The sequence below is a fragment of the Heliangelus exortis genome, chromosome 11 (assembly GCF_036169615.1).
Source record: "Heliangelus exortis chromosome 11, bHelExo1.hap1, whole genome shotgun sequence".
NCBI lineage: Eukaryota > Metazoa > Chordata > Aves > Apodiformes > Trochilidae > Heliangelus > Heliangelus exortis.
Window position 1 is genome coordinate 11,967,794 of NC_092432.1, and position 16,359 is coordinate 11,984,152.

The 16,359-nt window shown below is 46.4% G+C and overlaps 1 protein-coding gene across 1 annotated transcript in view; it reads left to right on the plus strand.

Moving 5' to 3' along the window:
- HCN4 (hyperpolarization activated cyclic nucleotide gated potassium channel 4) overlaps positions 1-16,359 on the plus strand; it is a 99,936-nt gene that overhangs the window by 73,821 nt on the left and 9,756 nt on the right. The window contains exons 5-7 of the mRNA XM_071754600.1: positions 7,434-7,580; positions 9,476-9,716; positions 11,549-11,713. Coding sequence (XP_071610701.1) covers positions 7,434-7,580; positions 9,476-9,716; positions 11,549-11,713 — 553 coding nt within the window. The remainder of the gene's footprint in view (positions 1-7,433; positions 7,581-9,475; positions 9,717-11,548; positions 11,714-16,359) is intronic.

Consider the following 16,359-nt stretch of genomic DNA (forward strand, 5'->3'; position numbering starts at 1 on the left):
AGGGAAGCTGTAAAAGCTCCTTCCTCTTCTGGTAATGTGTGTGAAGGAGAGGATGGAGAGTGTGCAGCACTCCAAAAATTAAAGGTGCTTGGAAAATCTAATCAAATGCAAAATCTAACCACATTTCCTAACTGGAAAAAGCTTGGAGTACCTTGCTTTGTCCTTTTATTCCTGCACTAGTTGTGTATTACCTCAGTCTGTTAAGAGATGGCCTGAGAACTACCATGTCCCATGTTACTGTCAGTCAGAGTCTTTAGGGTTGATAACAAGGTTTATAAAGGATCTGCTTTATTGATTGTGTCTAGAAGCAAGAGCTTCTGATGTGCACTGGGGTCTGTGCTTCAGCACTGCCCTTAGGGTTTTTTTTTGTACTGGGACTGGGGTTTCTGGCTGGTTTTCAGTCCAGAGTCAGAAAGTGAAAGGAGCAGGGTTGGATACAGCTCAAGTTAATAGCAGGAGTCGAGCTTCCCCTCTGGCATATTAAAGAGTTAATGGAATATTAAAGCATCCCCCACCTTCTCTGCACACCCACCCACATGTGATAGGAGGTCCAAGGAGGTTCCCAGAAAATTGCAACCTGATCTAGGCTGGCCTCAGAGGTCTCTTCCAACTTCAACCATCCTTTGACTTAAGTGCTTTCAGCCAGCAAGCAGTCAAGCTTTAGTGAGAGCAGCTGCTTTAGGATTGTGCATACAAGAAAATCCTCTTTTTACAGATGCCACATCCCTCTTGATTTTAGGACAATGCTTGTAGGAAGTAGTTAATGGAGAGGTATAAATAATGATTTGTTCAGTTCAGCTCAACCAAAAAATCAGAAGTTTGTGTCAGTTGTTTTAAGGTTATTCTCTTCATGAAGAAATCCTGGGCTGGTTATAAAATGGAGATGTTTCTGAAAGAAAATGTAATGATTTCTTTAAAAAACATCTTGCAGTGCAAATTACCTTCTCTTTATGGCCTTAACACTGGGGTAAAGCAATTTTTCCTCTCGCAGAAGACTATCTCCTTGGTGAGCTTACTCTTCCTTGAAACTGTTTACTCATGTGTTACAAAGAGAAGCCCCATGTGGAAGCTGTAGAACCTCTCCATACCCACACATCAGTGGTCAGTCAGCACTTGGAGGAGGCAGCTGAGCTCCCAGGTGTGGGACTGGGCCCCCTATACAGGCAGCAGTGTCCCTTGGAGCATGTTCAGTGTCCGCTCTCTGCTCACACAGAGTCAGGGACATGGCAGTGTCTTTTAGCACATCTTGACAGAGGGAAGCTGCCCTTTTATTTCTTTACAAACCAAAGCTGCCATGTAGATTGCCTTCTGTCAGCAGGCAGTGGAGATTCATTTTGGTTTGCTCTATCAGAGATACTGTGATTACAGTCATGATTTTGACATCTTATTTCTGACAGTGGATGCCAGACAAACAGTTCTGTTCTTTGGCAGCCTGACCTGAGCAGGGTGTTTGTGCACACGCAAGGACTGGGTGTTTTGTCACAGAAGGGAGAGTGTTCTTGCCTCAGCAGTTCTTTGTCTCCCAATGTGGGATTTCAAACTTCATTATCTAGGTTTGAAATTCATTTTAGCACTTGAGCTGTAAATAAATAAATAACTAGATCATCATGCGAAGCTCTAAGCCTCCCTGCTGAGCTGTCTCTCCTGGCAAGAGGCTGCTCCCAGCAATACTGATTTCAAATTGCAGAGACTCACTTTTCCCTCTCCCCCCTCCGCATCCTTTGTCTGGTGGCAGATTTTACCTCATCTCACTCGCTCTTGTCTTCTGATGGAAGTTTTGTTGATCTCTGTTTCCTCATCCAACCTCCAGATATCTGGTGACATGACCTGACTTCTCCAAAATAACCTGTGATACAAGTTTCACATTGCTTAATCAATAATAAAAGATTCACTGACCAGGTCCAAAAGTTCCCTGTGCTGGACCACTGACTCAGGCTGGAATGTGACCTCTTCAACACAGCAAGGCACTCTCCTCAGCTGCTTTTTGCAGGCTGGAGCTGGTCGTGGAAAAAACAGGTGTTTCTGTAGCCATAATCCACAGCTTGGTACACAACACACTCATCACTGCATCACCTTGCCATGATGCATAGGGTTAGACCTTTAGGCTGAGAACCTCTAAGAGCAGACAAACAGGGCAAATTTGCATTTAATGCAAAAAAAATATTGTCTCAAAGTTCTTGGATCTGCTCTCCTAGGAGCTCTGAAGTTAGCAGACATTTCCATTGCTTGCAGCACAGCCCAGCTGTGTTTTCTGGGGGTGTCCCAGCACTGTGTGCTGCATGGCACCATCCCCATGCTGGGGTTCCCTGGCTTGGGCTCCAGCAGTGCAGCCAATGGGAGGAAATAAAGAACTGTTTAATCAGGTTTGTAATTGACCCTGCTCATTCTGTTGACATCTCATGGCCCAGAAATGAGATTGTCTGAAGCATGAGCCTTGCCAGAATAGGTACTGATTAACAGCAAGGGGAGGACACTACACAAGCTGATTACTGCAGGCATCCTGAAAGGAATGAATGCTGTCTAGAAAGTGAAAGGAAAACCCAAGAATTTTCTGCTAATGTCTGTGGTCTTTGTAAAACAGAAAGAGATAAAGAGCCTGATTCTAGGTGAGATAATTCCTGAAGGTATCACTGCAGTAAGGGTAAAAGTTTTCCATGTTTCCAGCACGTAACCCTTAAAAATCATCATACTGTATCAAATAGATTTTGTGCCATGGTACAAAAACGTGTTTAGAAGAACTCAGACCCAGGACATTACGTGGAGCTTTTTACTTTTGGTTTTTTGGAGGTAGCTATTGAAGAGCTTCCAAAGATGAAGAGCAGATGAATGTGTGTTCAAATTTAGCTTGTTAACCAGAAGCAAAAGTGGCACTGATAATGTTTGATGTTGAGCTCGATGTGGTCTGAGTTGTTCTGCTTGAATTCCCTTGGTTCCCTCTGTGAAGGAACCCAGCTCCTGCTTCAGCCTCACCTCCAAGCCCATCCTCCTGCTGCCTGGGGGCTGGAGTATGGAATATTATATACATTCAGCTCCTCACTGTCACCTCTCTGTTGTTGTGAAGAAGACAGCTGTATGCACACTGAATTTTAGGAATGCCTCTGTTCTTGTTGGAAACCAGCAGGACAGTGCTTATGCATGTTCCTGCCTTCCCCAGTGGTGGCAGTCTCAGGATAAACTGGGATGGTCTGCACCAGTTACAGCTCTCAGAAAAATCTCAGGAAAAGAACAAACTGACATAAGCCAGGAATGATGCTGAATATGATCAAGGATGTAGCTCTGCAAAAGGGAATCAACTAAAATCACACCAAGTGGTGTTGGTATGATTTTATTATGGTACAAAAATTTACTTTTCTTCCCTTAAACCACTTACTCCTGAAGTCGTTTGACTCCATAAGAATGTGTGTGTTGATTGAATAAAATATATAAGATCTTTTTGAATAAAATATATAAGATCTTAGAATAAATCCTGAGGATGGGAATATGAGTGGCTATAAAGACAAAAAAAAAACCAAAAACCCCCCAAAACGCAAAGAAAAGAACAGAACTCAGCATTTCTTTGGTTTTGAAGGTTAGTAAAAGCAGGGGAGCTGCACTGTTTTACCCCAGGTCACAGAAAATACAACAAAATTGCAACTGTGTCCCATCAGGACACTGCATCTGGTTAATCTGGTGACTTGATCTCCACTCCTCCCTGTGAAGCACCAATGTACCTGAGAGAGCCAGGACCTTGCACATGGTGACAGCTCGGCTGTGCCTTAATCCAGTGTCACAAGAGACACATCAACAGCATGTGAAATACTGTCACAGCATCAGGGTTTTTCACTTAAATGAAAAGTCATGACTCTCCCCTTTTCCTTTACACAAGTGTTGGCTTCCATGGAGTGCAGAAGTGGAGACTGACCAGGACTGAGCTCAGTCCCCCAGTGATTTCAGCCTTTCTGGAGGGGTGCAAGCAGTGCAGCTCCAAATAGGAAATGTTGGATAGAGGGAGGGGAGTATCCCAAGTGCCTTCATTGCAGCAGGCTGTGTGTGTGTGTGCCTGTTGGAATTAACTGGGATGCAAACATGGAAATCAGGATTTCTCTGGAGATCTGGAGAGTGATGTGTGTGCACCAGAAGAGGACTCAAAGAGATGTTACTGCCAGGACTGGGCTGAGAGCAGCTCTTCTCAGAGGCAGGTTCGTTTTTTATCTTCAGATGTAGGGCCTTTTCAGCCAACTGTTTATTACTGCCAGTGAGTAGAGGATTCATGATAGGGATTGAAGGCAGGGAAGGAGTTAAATATAATTCCCTTTGGACTGTGAGTGATCTCACCTTTGGTCGAAGGGGAGGGGAGTGGTGGAACAGCTAAGGAAAGTGGGCAGTTACAGAAGGAAAACCACTCAGCTAAATGGTTTCCTTTTGATATATTAATACCTCCTTCATAGGCTTATTTGAGGAAAAACAGACAAGGAAAGTAGTTAGGATTTAAATGAACTCAGTTGTCTCCAGAGAGATTTAAATAATTCCTAAATGAGTCTTTTTAGTTGAATTCAGTGAGGCCACAAATCTCTGTGGGTTCCTCTGAGGTCACACTGAGGACATGGAGACAAGGAGGAAAGTTGGCCAGACAAGTGCAAGGGAAGGAAGGAGACAGAAGAGGGCTGCCAGGGTAGTCTGGACACCTCTGAAAGGAGCTCAAAGGGGTATGGAGTGGCTTAGAGAGTCCCAGATCTGCACCATATCAGGGCCTCAGTTAAAAAAAGAAGACCTGTAAATTCAGGGTTATCAGGCAGATAACTCTGGTGCTGATGTTCACCACACAATTACCCTTACCCCTTTGTCTGTCCTGCCACTTAACATTGCTCTTCACCTCAGGAGTGGTCTGATGAGAGCCTGGAGCTGGGAAGTGGTATGTCCATCCCACTACACTGTGAAAGGCTTTTAGTGGCCTTTTGGTGACTCACTATTGACACTGCACAAATTGTGGCCTTCAGCCTGGCTGAACATCTCCAAGAAAAGGGGGGAAACCCCACATAAATCTTCAATGTGTCAAATGTGGAGAGAAGGGGCTGATGTTGCCATTTTTTAGGACCTCTACAGGACTCCATCTCTGTGCAACAGAGATTTAAGAGCCAACAAAACTCTGAAGCTGGCATGGGGGAGAGGAGGTAGCAAAGACAAGAGAGCCAAAATGTAGACCTCTTGTTAATTATGACAGAGAATTATGGTTTCTTATTTTATAATTCTATTTTATGTTTGTAATCAGGAGCAGAACCTTTTTTTTCTGGTTAAGCATATTTGTCCTTTTTTTACTCTTTTACTTATCTGGGGACTTATTGTAGGAGAATCTGGCAAGCCCTAGGGACTTTGCAGAGCAGTAATTTACTGCTCTTTGTCACAAAGCAATAAATCCATGTGCAGTACCGAATAAGCAAAGTGTGAGTTGCCCCATCCAACCTCTGCCTGTAAATCTGAGAAGCTGGGAGTATTTTTCTCAAGAAGCAAAGGTTGGTTGAAGATTGATCACAAGTGGAGAGAAGAGGGGAAGTGGGCAGGTGGCTGGCTGCAGGTGATAAGGGGCATCTGGTGACACTGCTCAATGTTCCAGTTGAAGACATTAGGCTAAAACTGAGAGTATAAAGTGATCTTTTTAGCAGATTATTTATTCAGCAAAAATACAGCACTAGAACAAGCGGATTTGTGGATTTAGGATCAGTTTAATAAAGTTGAGTCAGCAATAACTAGTGCCTAATGATTTCCCTTTCCATAGTGAGTGTCCTGCCTATCCTGTGTCTGGTTTGCCAGGACTCAGGGATGCTGCAGTGGTAGGAGGCAGCTATGTGTAGGCACCTGAGCCAAGCCCTTAAGCCTTCTGCATTTAAGAGCATGACCTGCAAAGTCCTTGCTGGGCTCAGTGAGTTGTCCACATCTGCAATGGTTTCTCCTCCCTTGATCTTCCTCCTTCATGAGCTGCAGGCTCTGCACAGCACCCTGCATAGCACCACCTGACACATCATCCTGCCACTCTCTACAGAACTTTTAGCAATCCAAATAATAAAGTGCAGCATTCATTGCTAATTCCCTGCCTGGCTCCCTGTGGGAAGGTGGTGACTCACTTGACTTTGACCATGCTGTAGTGATCATGAATATTTACAGCCAGCTCCTCTGCTGCTAGCTACAGACAAAAAAGCTCTGGAAATGCCAGGAAACCCCAAGTGTCCCCTCTGCCACCTTGGCTTCTTAGAGTAATTCCTTCTCCTCTCTGGTGCAGATCAAGTTGTTAGCATGCAAGGCAGTGCCAGCACAGACTGTACTGGAAGCAGAGTGACACTGGTGTGTGCCAGAGAGGTCTGTAATCAGCAGAAGTTGGGTAATTAGGCACTTCAGCACAAGCTGCAGTAAAGGGACACTTAGGGAGAGATTCATCGGGGGGAGGAGGGATGGCAAAGGGTGAGCATAGTCCTTTTGTAGGTATTATTCTGTATGGTACCTGCTCAGGATCATTCTGTACTGCATATCATGGTGAGGGAGCATGACCATTGCCATGCACACACCTTGGCCCTGCAGCACTTTAGTGACAACTCGAGCCATTTATAGTCCCATGCCCTTGAGGAAGCATCATTTGCTCCTCAAAAGCACCATCCATCCCCAAATTCTGCTCTGGCATCAGTCAGCCTGCCCTTGTCTTCCCCTCTAAATGACACAATGGGAATGCAAGTCATAAGTAAAAGCAGGGGCAGGTCAGATAGCACCAGAGCATGGAGCAAGAGGTGAAGAAAATCTGAGCCTGTGCAGCCCTGGCTGAGAAAGCAAAGGTATCACCGTGACTGGGAGCACATGTAGGAGAGGAAAAATAGGCCATCTTCAAGTGAGTAACACTCAGATTTCTGTCTCTGTGTGTCTTAGTGTGTTCTGTGAACAAGGCAGTGGGTGTTCACAGCTGTTTTGTACAGCTCCTGCTTCTGAGGGTTCCTCTGCTTGGCTGAGACCTGTGCTGGTCTGGAGCCAAGCTGCCAGGTCATGCACCCTTCTGCTGAGGGCACAAGGTGTTTTGTGCTCTCACACTGCCTAGGCTTTGGACAGTCTTCACTCAGCATTATTGGAGCCCTTCTCACTCATCTCTGCTCCGAGTTTTTGTGGGGTGTGTGTTGGAGAGCAGGTACCTGGGCTGCTCAGCATCCAGGGAACGAGCAGCTGTCTTCACAATGCAAGTGGCTGAGGAGAGGTTTAAAGGCTGAAACATGGGGCAGCCATTTGAGGGCTTATAACAAAAATGTCTGCAGAATCTCCAAGTGCTGCTGTCTCCTGCTTCAGGCCTGGCATGGTGTGAAGGAAGCAGGTATGGGGGTATGGGTATGGGTATGGATAGGTCTAGCCTGTGCTTGTTCCCAGGTGGGTGCCATTTTGTGCACGTCCTGGTAACTCCTTCTCTTCCCCTCTCCCCTGCACAGTACAAACAAGTGGAACAGTATATGTCCTTCCACAAGCTCCCTGCAGATATGAGGCAGCGTATCCATGACTACTACGAGCACCGCTACCAGGGGAAGATGTTTGATGAGGAGAGCATCCTGGGAGAGCTGAGTGAGCCCCTCCGAGAGGTAAGGAGAGGGCAGGGAATGGGCAGTGCATGTTCCTGGCATCTCTGGCAGCTGTGGAGTTCCCAGTGTGCAGTCTTCTATCTCAGTGCTTTGCAGAGGACACTGTAAACTGAGGGGAGTGGTGGGACTCCAGCTGTCCCATTAGCACTGGTTCTGTGTGTGCCCCTGCATCCTGCCCAGCAGAGACAGCCATCCATGTGTCTGAGTAGCCATAAGGGCCCCATTTGGGGCTGTACCATTTCCTCTGCTGGGCCTAACTTTTTGGGAGATCAAGGCCGAGAAGAACATGGTCCATAGCTTGGCTGTGTCTCTGTCACGGACAGTTTGGTTCAGAGGGGGTGACAGGCCTTGCCATTGGTGTGTGTCTGGTATTCCCTTGCCTTGATCGTGGCAGAATCACTGCTGTGGAGAGAGAATCCCAGACCTTTGGAGTCTGCAGGACTCCTGCCTGAGTTTGGTAATTGCTGCAGCACAACTGATGTCTGATAGAAAGGCAAGGGGCTGCCACTCACTCAGCATGTGAACAGGTCCATCTAGGCACCTTCTGAGGTCATGGCAATGTCATCCCCTTCCCCAAAGTTCTCCTGCAGAAGACCACTCTGGAAGATGCTTTTGTTTTACCTCACACTTCCCTCCCCATGCTCATACACACTGCTTCCTGGCATGGGGTCTTGGGGAGCTCCCACCTCATGCTCCCTAATGTTAAGTTGCATCTGATAAACCTCTGTATCTGTATAAACCTCTGTGCAGTGTGCAGGCCTCATCAGCTCTGCCAGTCCAAGGAGGAGCCTCCTAAGCAGGACCCAGACTTGAAAGGAGTCTTTACTGAACCCCCCCTTGCCCTAGCTGAGGCCTTGCAATGCAGGATCTCCCTAGTATATGCCTCTGGTATGTTACATACAAGCATCAGGAGTGCTCTTCCTCCTCCTAGTAATACACCTCCATTGGAAAGGGAAGAGTTGAGGATCTGCCAGCCGTGTTTTGAAACTAATTCTGCCAAAGACTGAAAGGGCAACCCTGAAAAGACACCCAGTGGGGAGGAAGCAAATGCTCCCCCAGCCCTCTTTCTTCCTGCTCCAGTCATCCAGATCCTCTTTCCCTGCCTGGCTGGGGAGCATCTAGCTGAGTTGATTTAATCAATATCACTTCTCTGCCACTTTCAGAGTCTGAGCTGTGATGGCACAGAGCAGCTCCTGTGCAGTGGAAAGTGCTGTCATACCCTCCCAAGTGACACCAAGCCACAGGAGGAGGCACAGTCCCTGTCTGCTCTATTGACAGCTGAAGAGCTGATTTGGGTTTTCTTCATCTGAGGTTGATGATCCAGCCCATGCCCTGGTGACTGGTGGGCACCTCTCCCTCCCCTCTCTTGACACTGTCCCCATCTGCCCAGAGTAATTATTTTTCTGACCCTTAGGCATGTCTGGGTTGTTTAATATCTTGTTGACAAGGAAGGACAACAGAGAACATAGGGCTGCCAAGGTGAGTTATAACATTTTCCCAGAGAGGAGCCCTGGACTTTTTCATACAGCATTTCATCAGTGCTCTGCACCTCTCCCACAGCTGAGATATTCTTGCAGAAAGAAGTGTGTCATGTGGCTGGGAGGGTGGGAGGTATTGTCCCTGCTCAGAGAGGAAGCCTAGGTATGAAAGCAATGAATCATGGTGTGAAGCTGGCAGCTTAAGCACTCACTGCTGTGTCCTTCCAGCATCCAGAGCCTGTTCCAGCACAGGGGGGACAGACTAAGGGAGCAGCATTTTTTTTTTTTCTCACTTTCTATCGTACAGGTCAAGCAGGAGGATCTTACCAAGTTATTAGATGTTGACTAAACATATGTACGTGTTTCTTCTGCTCCCTGTCCCATCTTTCCTCCCCCCTTCCCTCACCTTGTTGTCAGGAAATCATAAACTTCAACTGCAGGAAGCTGGTTGCCTCCATGCCCCTCTTTGCCAACGCGGACCCCAACTTTGTGACATCCATGCTGACCAAGCTACGGTTCGAGGTGTTTCAGCCAGGGGATTACATCATCCGGGAGGGCACCATTGGCAAGAAGATGTACTTCATCCAGCACGGGGTGGTGAGCGTCCTCACCAAAGGCAACAAGGAGACCAAGCTGGCAGATGGCTCCTACTTTGGAGGTGGGCTTTTAGCAGTCACCTTTACAAGCAGTTCACCTGCTGCAATTGCTCTGATTTCCTTAACTTGTCCCGGACACGCAGGAATGCGGGACCCAGCACCTCCTCCTCCACCCTTTGTTCATCTCACCTTTCTTGCAGCTTCCCATAGAGTAAGTTTTGCAATGGGAGGCAACCAGGACTTCTGGGCAATGCAAGAGTCTAGATAATAAATAACAAGAAAAAGGAAAAAGGAAACTCAGTTCTGTGAGGTTCATTGCTTTTTGCTCCGAGCAGACTGACAGATTGGTGAAGCTGAGAACCTTAAGGAAAAAAAATGGAGCATTCTCAGTTCTCCAAGCAAATATATAGTGTTGCCTAGTCTTACTGTCTGGCATTTATCATACAAAGTACTGTGTAAACTTGAAGGAAAAAACATAGTCCATCATTTCTCCAGTCTGTGGCTCAGCAAAATGTCATGGAGGTCATCAGGCAGGCATGATGTATCAGCTGCAGAGCTCTGGAACAGTGCAACTAGCAGAAAAGACTGTGAAAGAAGATTTAGGATATTGCTCTTAGGAGTAACTCAGAGACACCCCTCCTACCAGAGCCCTATAGACCTCACTGACAGCCCAAGACAGACAGTCCTCTGGGAGATGCATGTTTCAGTGCAAGCACTGAACACACCACAATTAATGGCCTACTGAGAGGGGGCAGAATAAAACTTGCTTTTCCTTCTCTTCTATAAGGCTTTTTCTCTATTAAAAACCCCTCTGTTGTGTATTTCCTACACTCTTCTTAGTCTCCTAGTTGCTGTGAAACAACCTGTCTGTACCTACCTGGAGGACAAGGAGTTTGTATGTCCCCAATAAGCTGGGTCAGCCTGCTGAGATTTGGAGTTACAAGAGACCCTGACTTGGAGAGATATGACTAAAATTGCCTATGATGTTCCGGGTAGTTTAGATACCATCCACACAACTCCTCACACACAGTTAAAGCTGGCATGGAAAGAGGAAAGCAGCCTAATAATGCTCTGAAAACCTGGTAGTGCTGCTATCCTCATGCTTTGGGGCAGACCCAGATGAATCCTGAGAGCAGTGCTGGTGGATTGACACCCACCATATGGCACAGAGAAGGAAGTTGTCAGTCTTCAGGTCACACCATCTGTTTTTAAGTGCCTGTTTTAGCTGCCCATATTCTGTGTGTAATCAGTGGAAGAGCAGGACTTGGGACCTTTCTGCTGTGTCTGTGTCCCAGCCACACATTTATGGCAGAGTTAAGGGCTTACTGTTTTGTAGTCACCTGAGCATCCTCCTAGGAGTAGATGACTGCAGTGTATGTAATAACACCAGGAGTTAGTAGATGCTACTAAGTTGGTCTTTCTGGGACAAGGTGTAAGCTTGTGGTGTGTTTGAAAAACAATGTCAAAAACTTTGAAGATGTTTGGGGCATGGGGATCAAAATCATAACCAAAGCCACAGGTCAGCACAGAGCCTTGAGTGCTACAAATCCAGAGAGAGAATTAGCTTCAGTGAGAGCACAGCTTGATGTTCGGCTCCCAGTGCCCATGAGGAGCTGGAGGAGGACAACTTCTCCACTCCAAATGCTCAAATGATGTCTTTAATAATCCACTAAACAAAACTCCTCTGGCTAATGAGCTGCAACTGCCGAGACAGCCCCCTGGCTGCAGCGTGTCGCCACTCCTGGTGTTTTCAGCATGTGTGTGGGAGTAGAGCCTGGCTGGAGAGCAGAGTGGGTGGCAGGCAGGGACTGGCTGTGAGTGACAGTGCCAGCTCTCCCATCGCAGGGGTGATGATGTCTGTGCCCATCTTCTCAGGCTGGCTCTTGCATTACAGAAATTTGCCTGCTGACCCGTGGCCGGCGCACGGCCAGCGTGCGCTCCGATACCTACTGCCGGCTCTACTCCCTCTCCGTGGACAACTTCAACGAGGTGCTGGAGGAGTATCCCATGATGCGTCGAGCTTTTGAGACCGTGGCTCTTGACAGACTGGACAGAATTGGTAAGCAGAAAGTGTGAGGGCTCCTTCCCATTACCTGCTACCCCACCTCTAGGCTTGGTGCTCGGTTCCAGTGCTGGCGTTAGGAGCTCGAGGAGATCCCAGCCTCTCTCTTGCCTGACTTGAGCTCTTACAAGGAGCCCCATTCACAGTTGGTTAAATCCATATCCTCCCCCGGCTTTCTCTGTCACATATATGCATTTCTGCTGGCTCCTGCTTCCATTTGTTTCCAGGATGTCTTTTTGAAGAGGCCATCAGGGCCATGCTGGTGAATTCACTAGATTTTGAATTTTAGCTCAGAATGTGTAAATACACAATTGATAAAAACCTAACCTCCCATGGGCCATAGTAAACACAATTTAACAAAGAGTAGTACTGGGTTGTTACAGCTCATAGTAACCCACCCCAGGATGCTCTCCTGTCCTCTGGGAGACATAACCTGTGCTGCAAACATTCTTACCTTAACTAGAGAAGATCAGGATAACATTCCTTGGTCCCAACCAGAGACTTTTCACACGGATTAAGTCACTTATGCAAGGTCATGCAGGAAGTCTTTGCAGAGCTGAGGACTGAGCATTTCTGAGTCCCAGTCTAATTTCTTTAGCTTCTTATTATACGTCTCTTAAAACTGCATGCATTTTCATTGCTTTTCAGAATCAAAAAGGTCAGTGCAGGTCTGAGTACAATGCAGAAAGCTTGGAGGATGATGGAGTGAGGGGGTAGGGAATAAGCTGGCATCCCAGCAAGGGGTGCAGTGCCTCTGGGGCTTTTCATGCTAGGAACATTGTATTCTGTGCATCTCATTACCTGCTGCAGATCAGAAAGTGTCAGCTCTGAGGAAAAGGTTATGAGCTAAATATGCAGAGTTTGGCAAAGCCCACACTAACGAGGCCGTAGTGGCCATAGTCCCATCACTTGGGTTATGTAAATTAAACTGCACAAACCACTAAGAAAATGTAATGCCAGGTGCCACCAGGGACTGGTCAGCTTGACTTTATCTCAAATTCTTCAGCTTTAGGTGGCCAGTGCTGCTCAGCTTCCCAGCCTGATGCTCTCAGGGACTGTAGCTGTGTGGGTGTGCTACTGCACAATTAGCTACAATTCAAGGAAAATTCCAAACCAACATAAAAAACTTTGCACGCTACTTCCCCTCAGATGAATTCCTTTCCACAGACAGCTGAAAAATGTCAACATAAGGTCAGGGGGTGGCACAGAGCAACTGGAAGAACAGGCCCTTTGGTGCAGAGCTCTGGCATTTTTCTCCCCTCCTTCCGCCATTCTGCTAACCTGAGACAACATCACTCCCAGTGCCATATAAGAGGTAGAGACCTTCAGGGTCATAGACTGGAAATTCTAGTGCCTCCCTTGTTTCTCTGGCAATCAAACCTGAGAACTGCTTCTTCTCCCACTTTTATATCCTCTACTATTGCAAAATAACATCTTCAAAGCACTTTAAACCCCTTTGGCTGTAATTTCCCAAAAGAGCCTAAGGGAGCTATGCACACCCTACTGAAACTAGCAGATCCCATGAAAATCCCTGTCTTTATAAATGAAGCATGTCTTCACCTTCCCTTGAAGTGTGCACCATCCAGAAAGAGCAGTTCAGTAGCTGTGTAACATGTGTGTAACAAAGCATGTGGCTTTCTAGGGAAGTCAGGATCACTGTGTTCCGCTGAGACTTTCCCTGAAAGTTACAGGGATTGTTCTCGAGGGCTGAAGTTACCGAAAAAAAAAATAAAAAACAGGCATGAACAGAAGCAGGACTGTAGCTTTGGTTCCTGTTACATTCAGCTCAGGATCTGTAAGCAAGATGGAAGCAAACGGGAGCCTCTTTCCACATCAGTGGTGCATTCACATTCCTGCTACCTAGATGACAACACCAGCTTGAGAAGCCCATACCTCACTGAGTACATCACAAGATTCAGAGGGCTCTGTCACTCCTCTGATGCCAGGGTAACATCCAGTCTGTATTCCCCCCATGCAGTGAGGAATCAAAAGAGCAGGGAGAAAAATCTCAGTCCCTCCAGTCACTGCTACTGGAGAGATGTTTACAGGATTACCTGTTTCAGGGAGGGTTTGAAAAGCATTGTCCAAGATGGTCCAGGCAGACAGGATGAGAACTGAAGACCTCATCCCTTGTAGCAACAGGAGCAGTAGAGGTTGACTGGAGATGTGGTGAGGCATTCACTCTGCAGACCAAATGCAGTTTGAAGGGTTGTGGTTAACAGAGGTGCACCCTGGGCTGTGTGTCCCCATTGCTTCCTGCTGGGAGCTGAGCAGGGCAGCAGCATGAAGGGCACAGCCCCCCAGGGAGCTGTCAGCTGCATTGGCTGCTCACTGAAGAGCATGTTGATGTATCCTTCTGACCTCTGGTTTTAGTGGGAATGGGTACTGGCATCCAGTCTGCACCATGCATGCTGGGGAAGAAGTTTCCTGAGTGTTTGCACTTGTGGAGCTCCTCAAAAACTTTAAGGGATTCGTCTCCATTAATTGACTAAGGCTGGGATTCAACCAAGATTTGTGTCCCTGCTTTTTGAGTAACTTCAGGCTCTATAAAATTCCTCACTCTGTAGAACATCACATGCCTAACTCTCCACAGTCTCAGGACCTGGAGACTGAGACTTGAGGAGATGAGACTGGTCACTGGTTGATGATCACCAATTAAATTCTCCTCTTTTCTTGCTCTTGACCAAGCTGTAAAATCTTGTGTAGCGCTTGTGTGTTGAAATGATGTGTTTGTTTCTCCAATGAGTAATTCTTTGTCTGACAAGCATTTGTGCATCATCAGTTGGTTGCGTAAGTCACATCATTCTGTACCTGACTGCCTTGGAATCTGCCTCTTAGTGACCATTGAAGCTTAAAATTAGATTTTCACAAGTATTTGCACTTGTAAAACACAGCCACTGAAACATTAGTTGGAAGCAACTGCAACACAGGTCGTGAGTGTTGTCCAACCAAAATTCACTGACGCTTTCAAAAAATATTGGGGACAATTATTTCCCATCAGTTGCTGTGCTGTAATGAATACCATGAGTATCTGTCATAAGGCTTCTTGCTGTCTGTATTAAGGTCACTGGTGAGAGCTGAAGGTGTTCTAACAGCCAGAGGAAGTTATTTTTTCATTTTCACTGGGAATTTTTCACCACATTTTGAATGTTAGTTGCAGGAGTTTTGGTACCAGGATCCCAGTTAGCCCCAGAGTAAAAGTGCCTTGCATTTCCCCCAGGCATTGCAAAAAAAACCCAAAGAGAAGCTAACAACACAATACCAGTCTCTAAACATGTAATATTATTGTGGTACAAGAGTGTCCACTCAAGATATTATGGTGGTAGAAGTTTTAAAAGCCCCAAAAATAGCTCTTCCCGAACTTTTTGACTGGACACCCTATTTGTCAACTCATGATCACACTTCAGCAATTGAAATCCTGTTGGCTTTGCAACCCCACTTGTCTAGGTCATGACTAACACTGGAATCTGCTGCCTCAGAGGAAAGTCTGGCTTGTGGTAGGATAGGTGAGCTGTGAGTGAGAAGGTCTGGGAGCTGTGCCAGACTCTGCCACACGGTCCCTCCGTGTCCTTGTCATGCCTTTGCTCTGTGCCTCAGTTCCTTGTCTCTTCTACAAGGAGAATAATACCAACAAAGGTGGAGCTCAGTCTCTGAGTGCTCCTTAACTGCTTACACCTTCTGGAGGGTGCTCTGCAGGATCATAGGAATAAATGAAACAGGCTGAAATGTGTATAAATAAAACCATATGTAGTCAGCATAAATTTTACATTCTATCCACACTGTGGTCCCAAATTTGCTGTATACACTTGAGTAACCCCCAAAGAGCTGCACACTTGAGATGAGCCAGCAGATTTGGTCATAATGGGATATGTATATATAAATAAATACATGTGCTATTCTATATTGTGTGAAGCTACTGATACAGGCACAAGTTTCTGTGGCCCAGGTGTATAGAGCTAGGGGGTATGTGCTTTGGGAGAAAGCTTTATGTCAAAATCACCTTGAACTCTGCCCAGTTCTTTAAGGAGCTGAAATCTTACTATCCAAGTACTGAGCAGGTGGAGGGTATCAGTGGCTGACAACAGATAACAGAGGTTCTCCTGTGTTGTGTCCTGTCTGCTCACTTGTATAACCCAAAAACCTCTTTATGAGGAGTCAAGGTTCAAACAGCAGTGTGTATGATATTTTTTTGGCTTGAAATCCTCTTCCATCATTTCCAGCACCACAAGGTGTAGATCTGTGATAGTCAGCAGTGTGACTCCTGAGGTGGCTGTCTAAAATGGCTTTGGTTGGTGACACCCTGGCAGTGCTTTCTAGCACAGATATGCAGAGTAGGAGCTTGGACTTAAGCAGGAACTGAATATTTGAATTTCCTTTTCTTTGGAAGTGAAAGCTCCAATTCGGTATTTTATGCTTAGCCTAAGGAAAGGTATCAGCACCTCACCAGTCATGAGAAATTGAAGATTACCCTAGCTTAATTAAGGTGAACTGGCAACCATGGCCACTTGATTGTGAAGTACCATTTCTAGACAGCTCTAGAAGGAAAATAAAGCCTTAGACACCCCCATAGAAGGGACAGTGTGGAGTGGTGATGAGATCTCAGGAGACCTGTCTTGGAATTTCGAAGTGACCTTGATCAAATC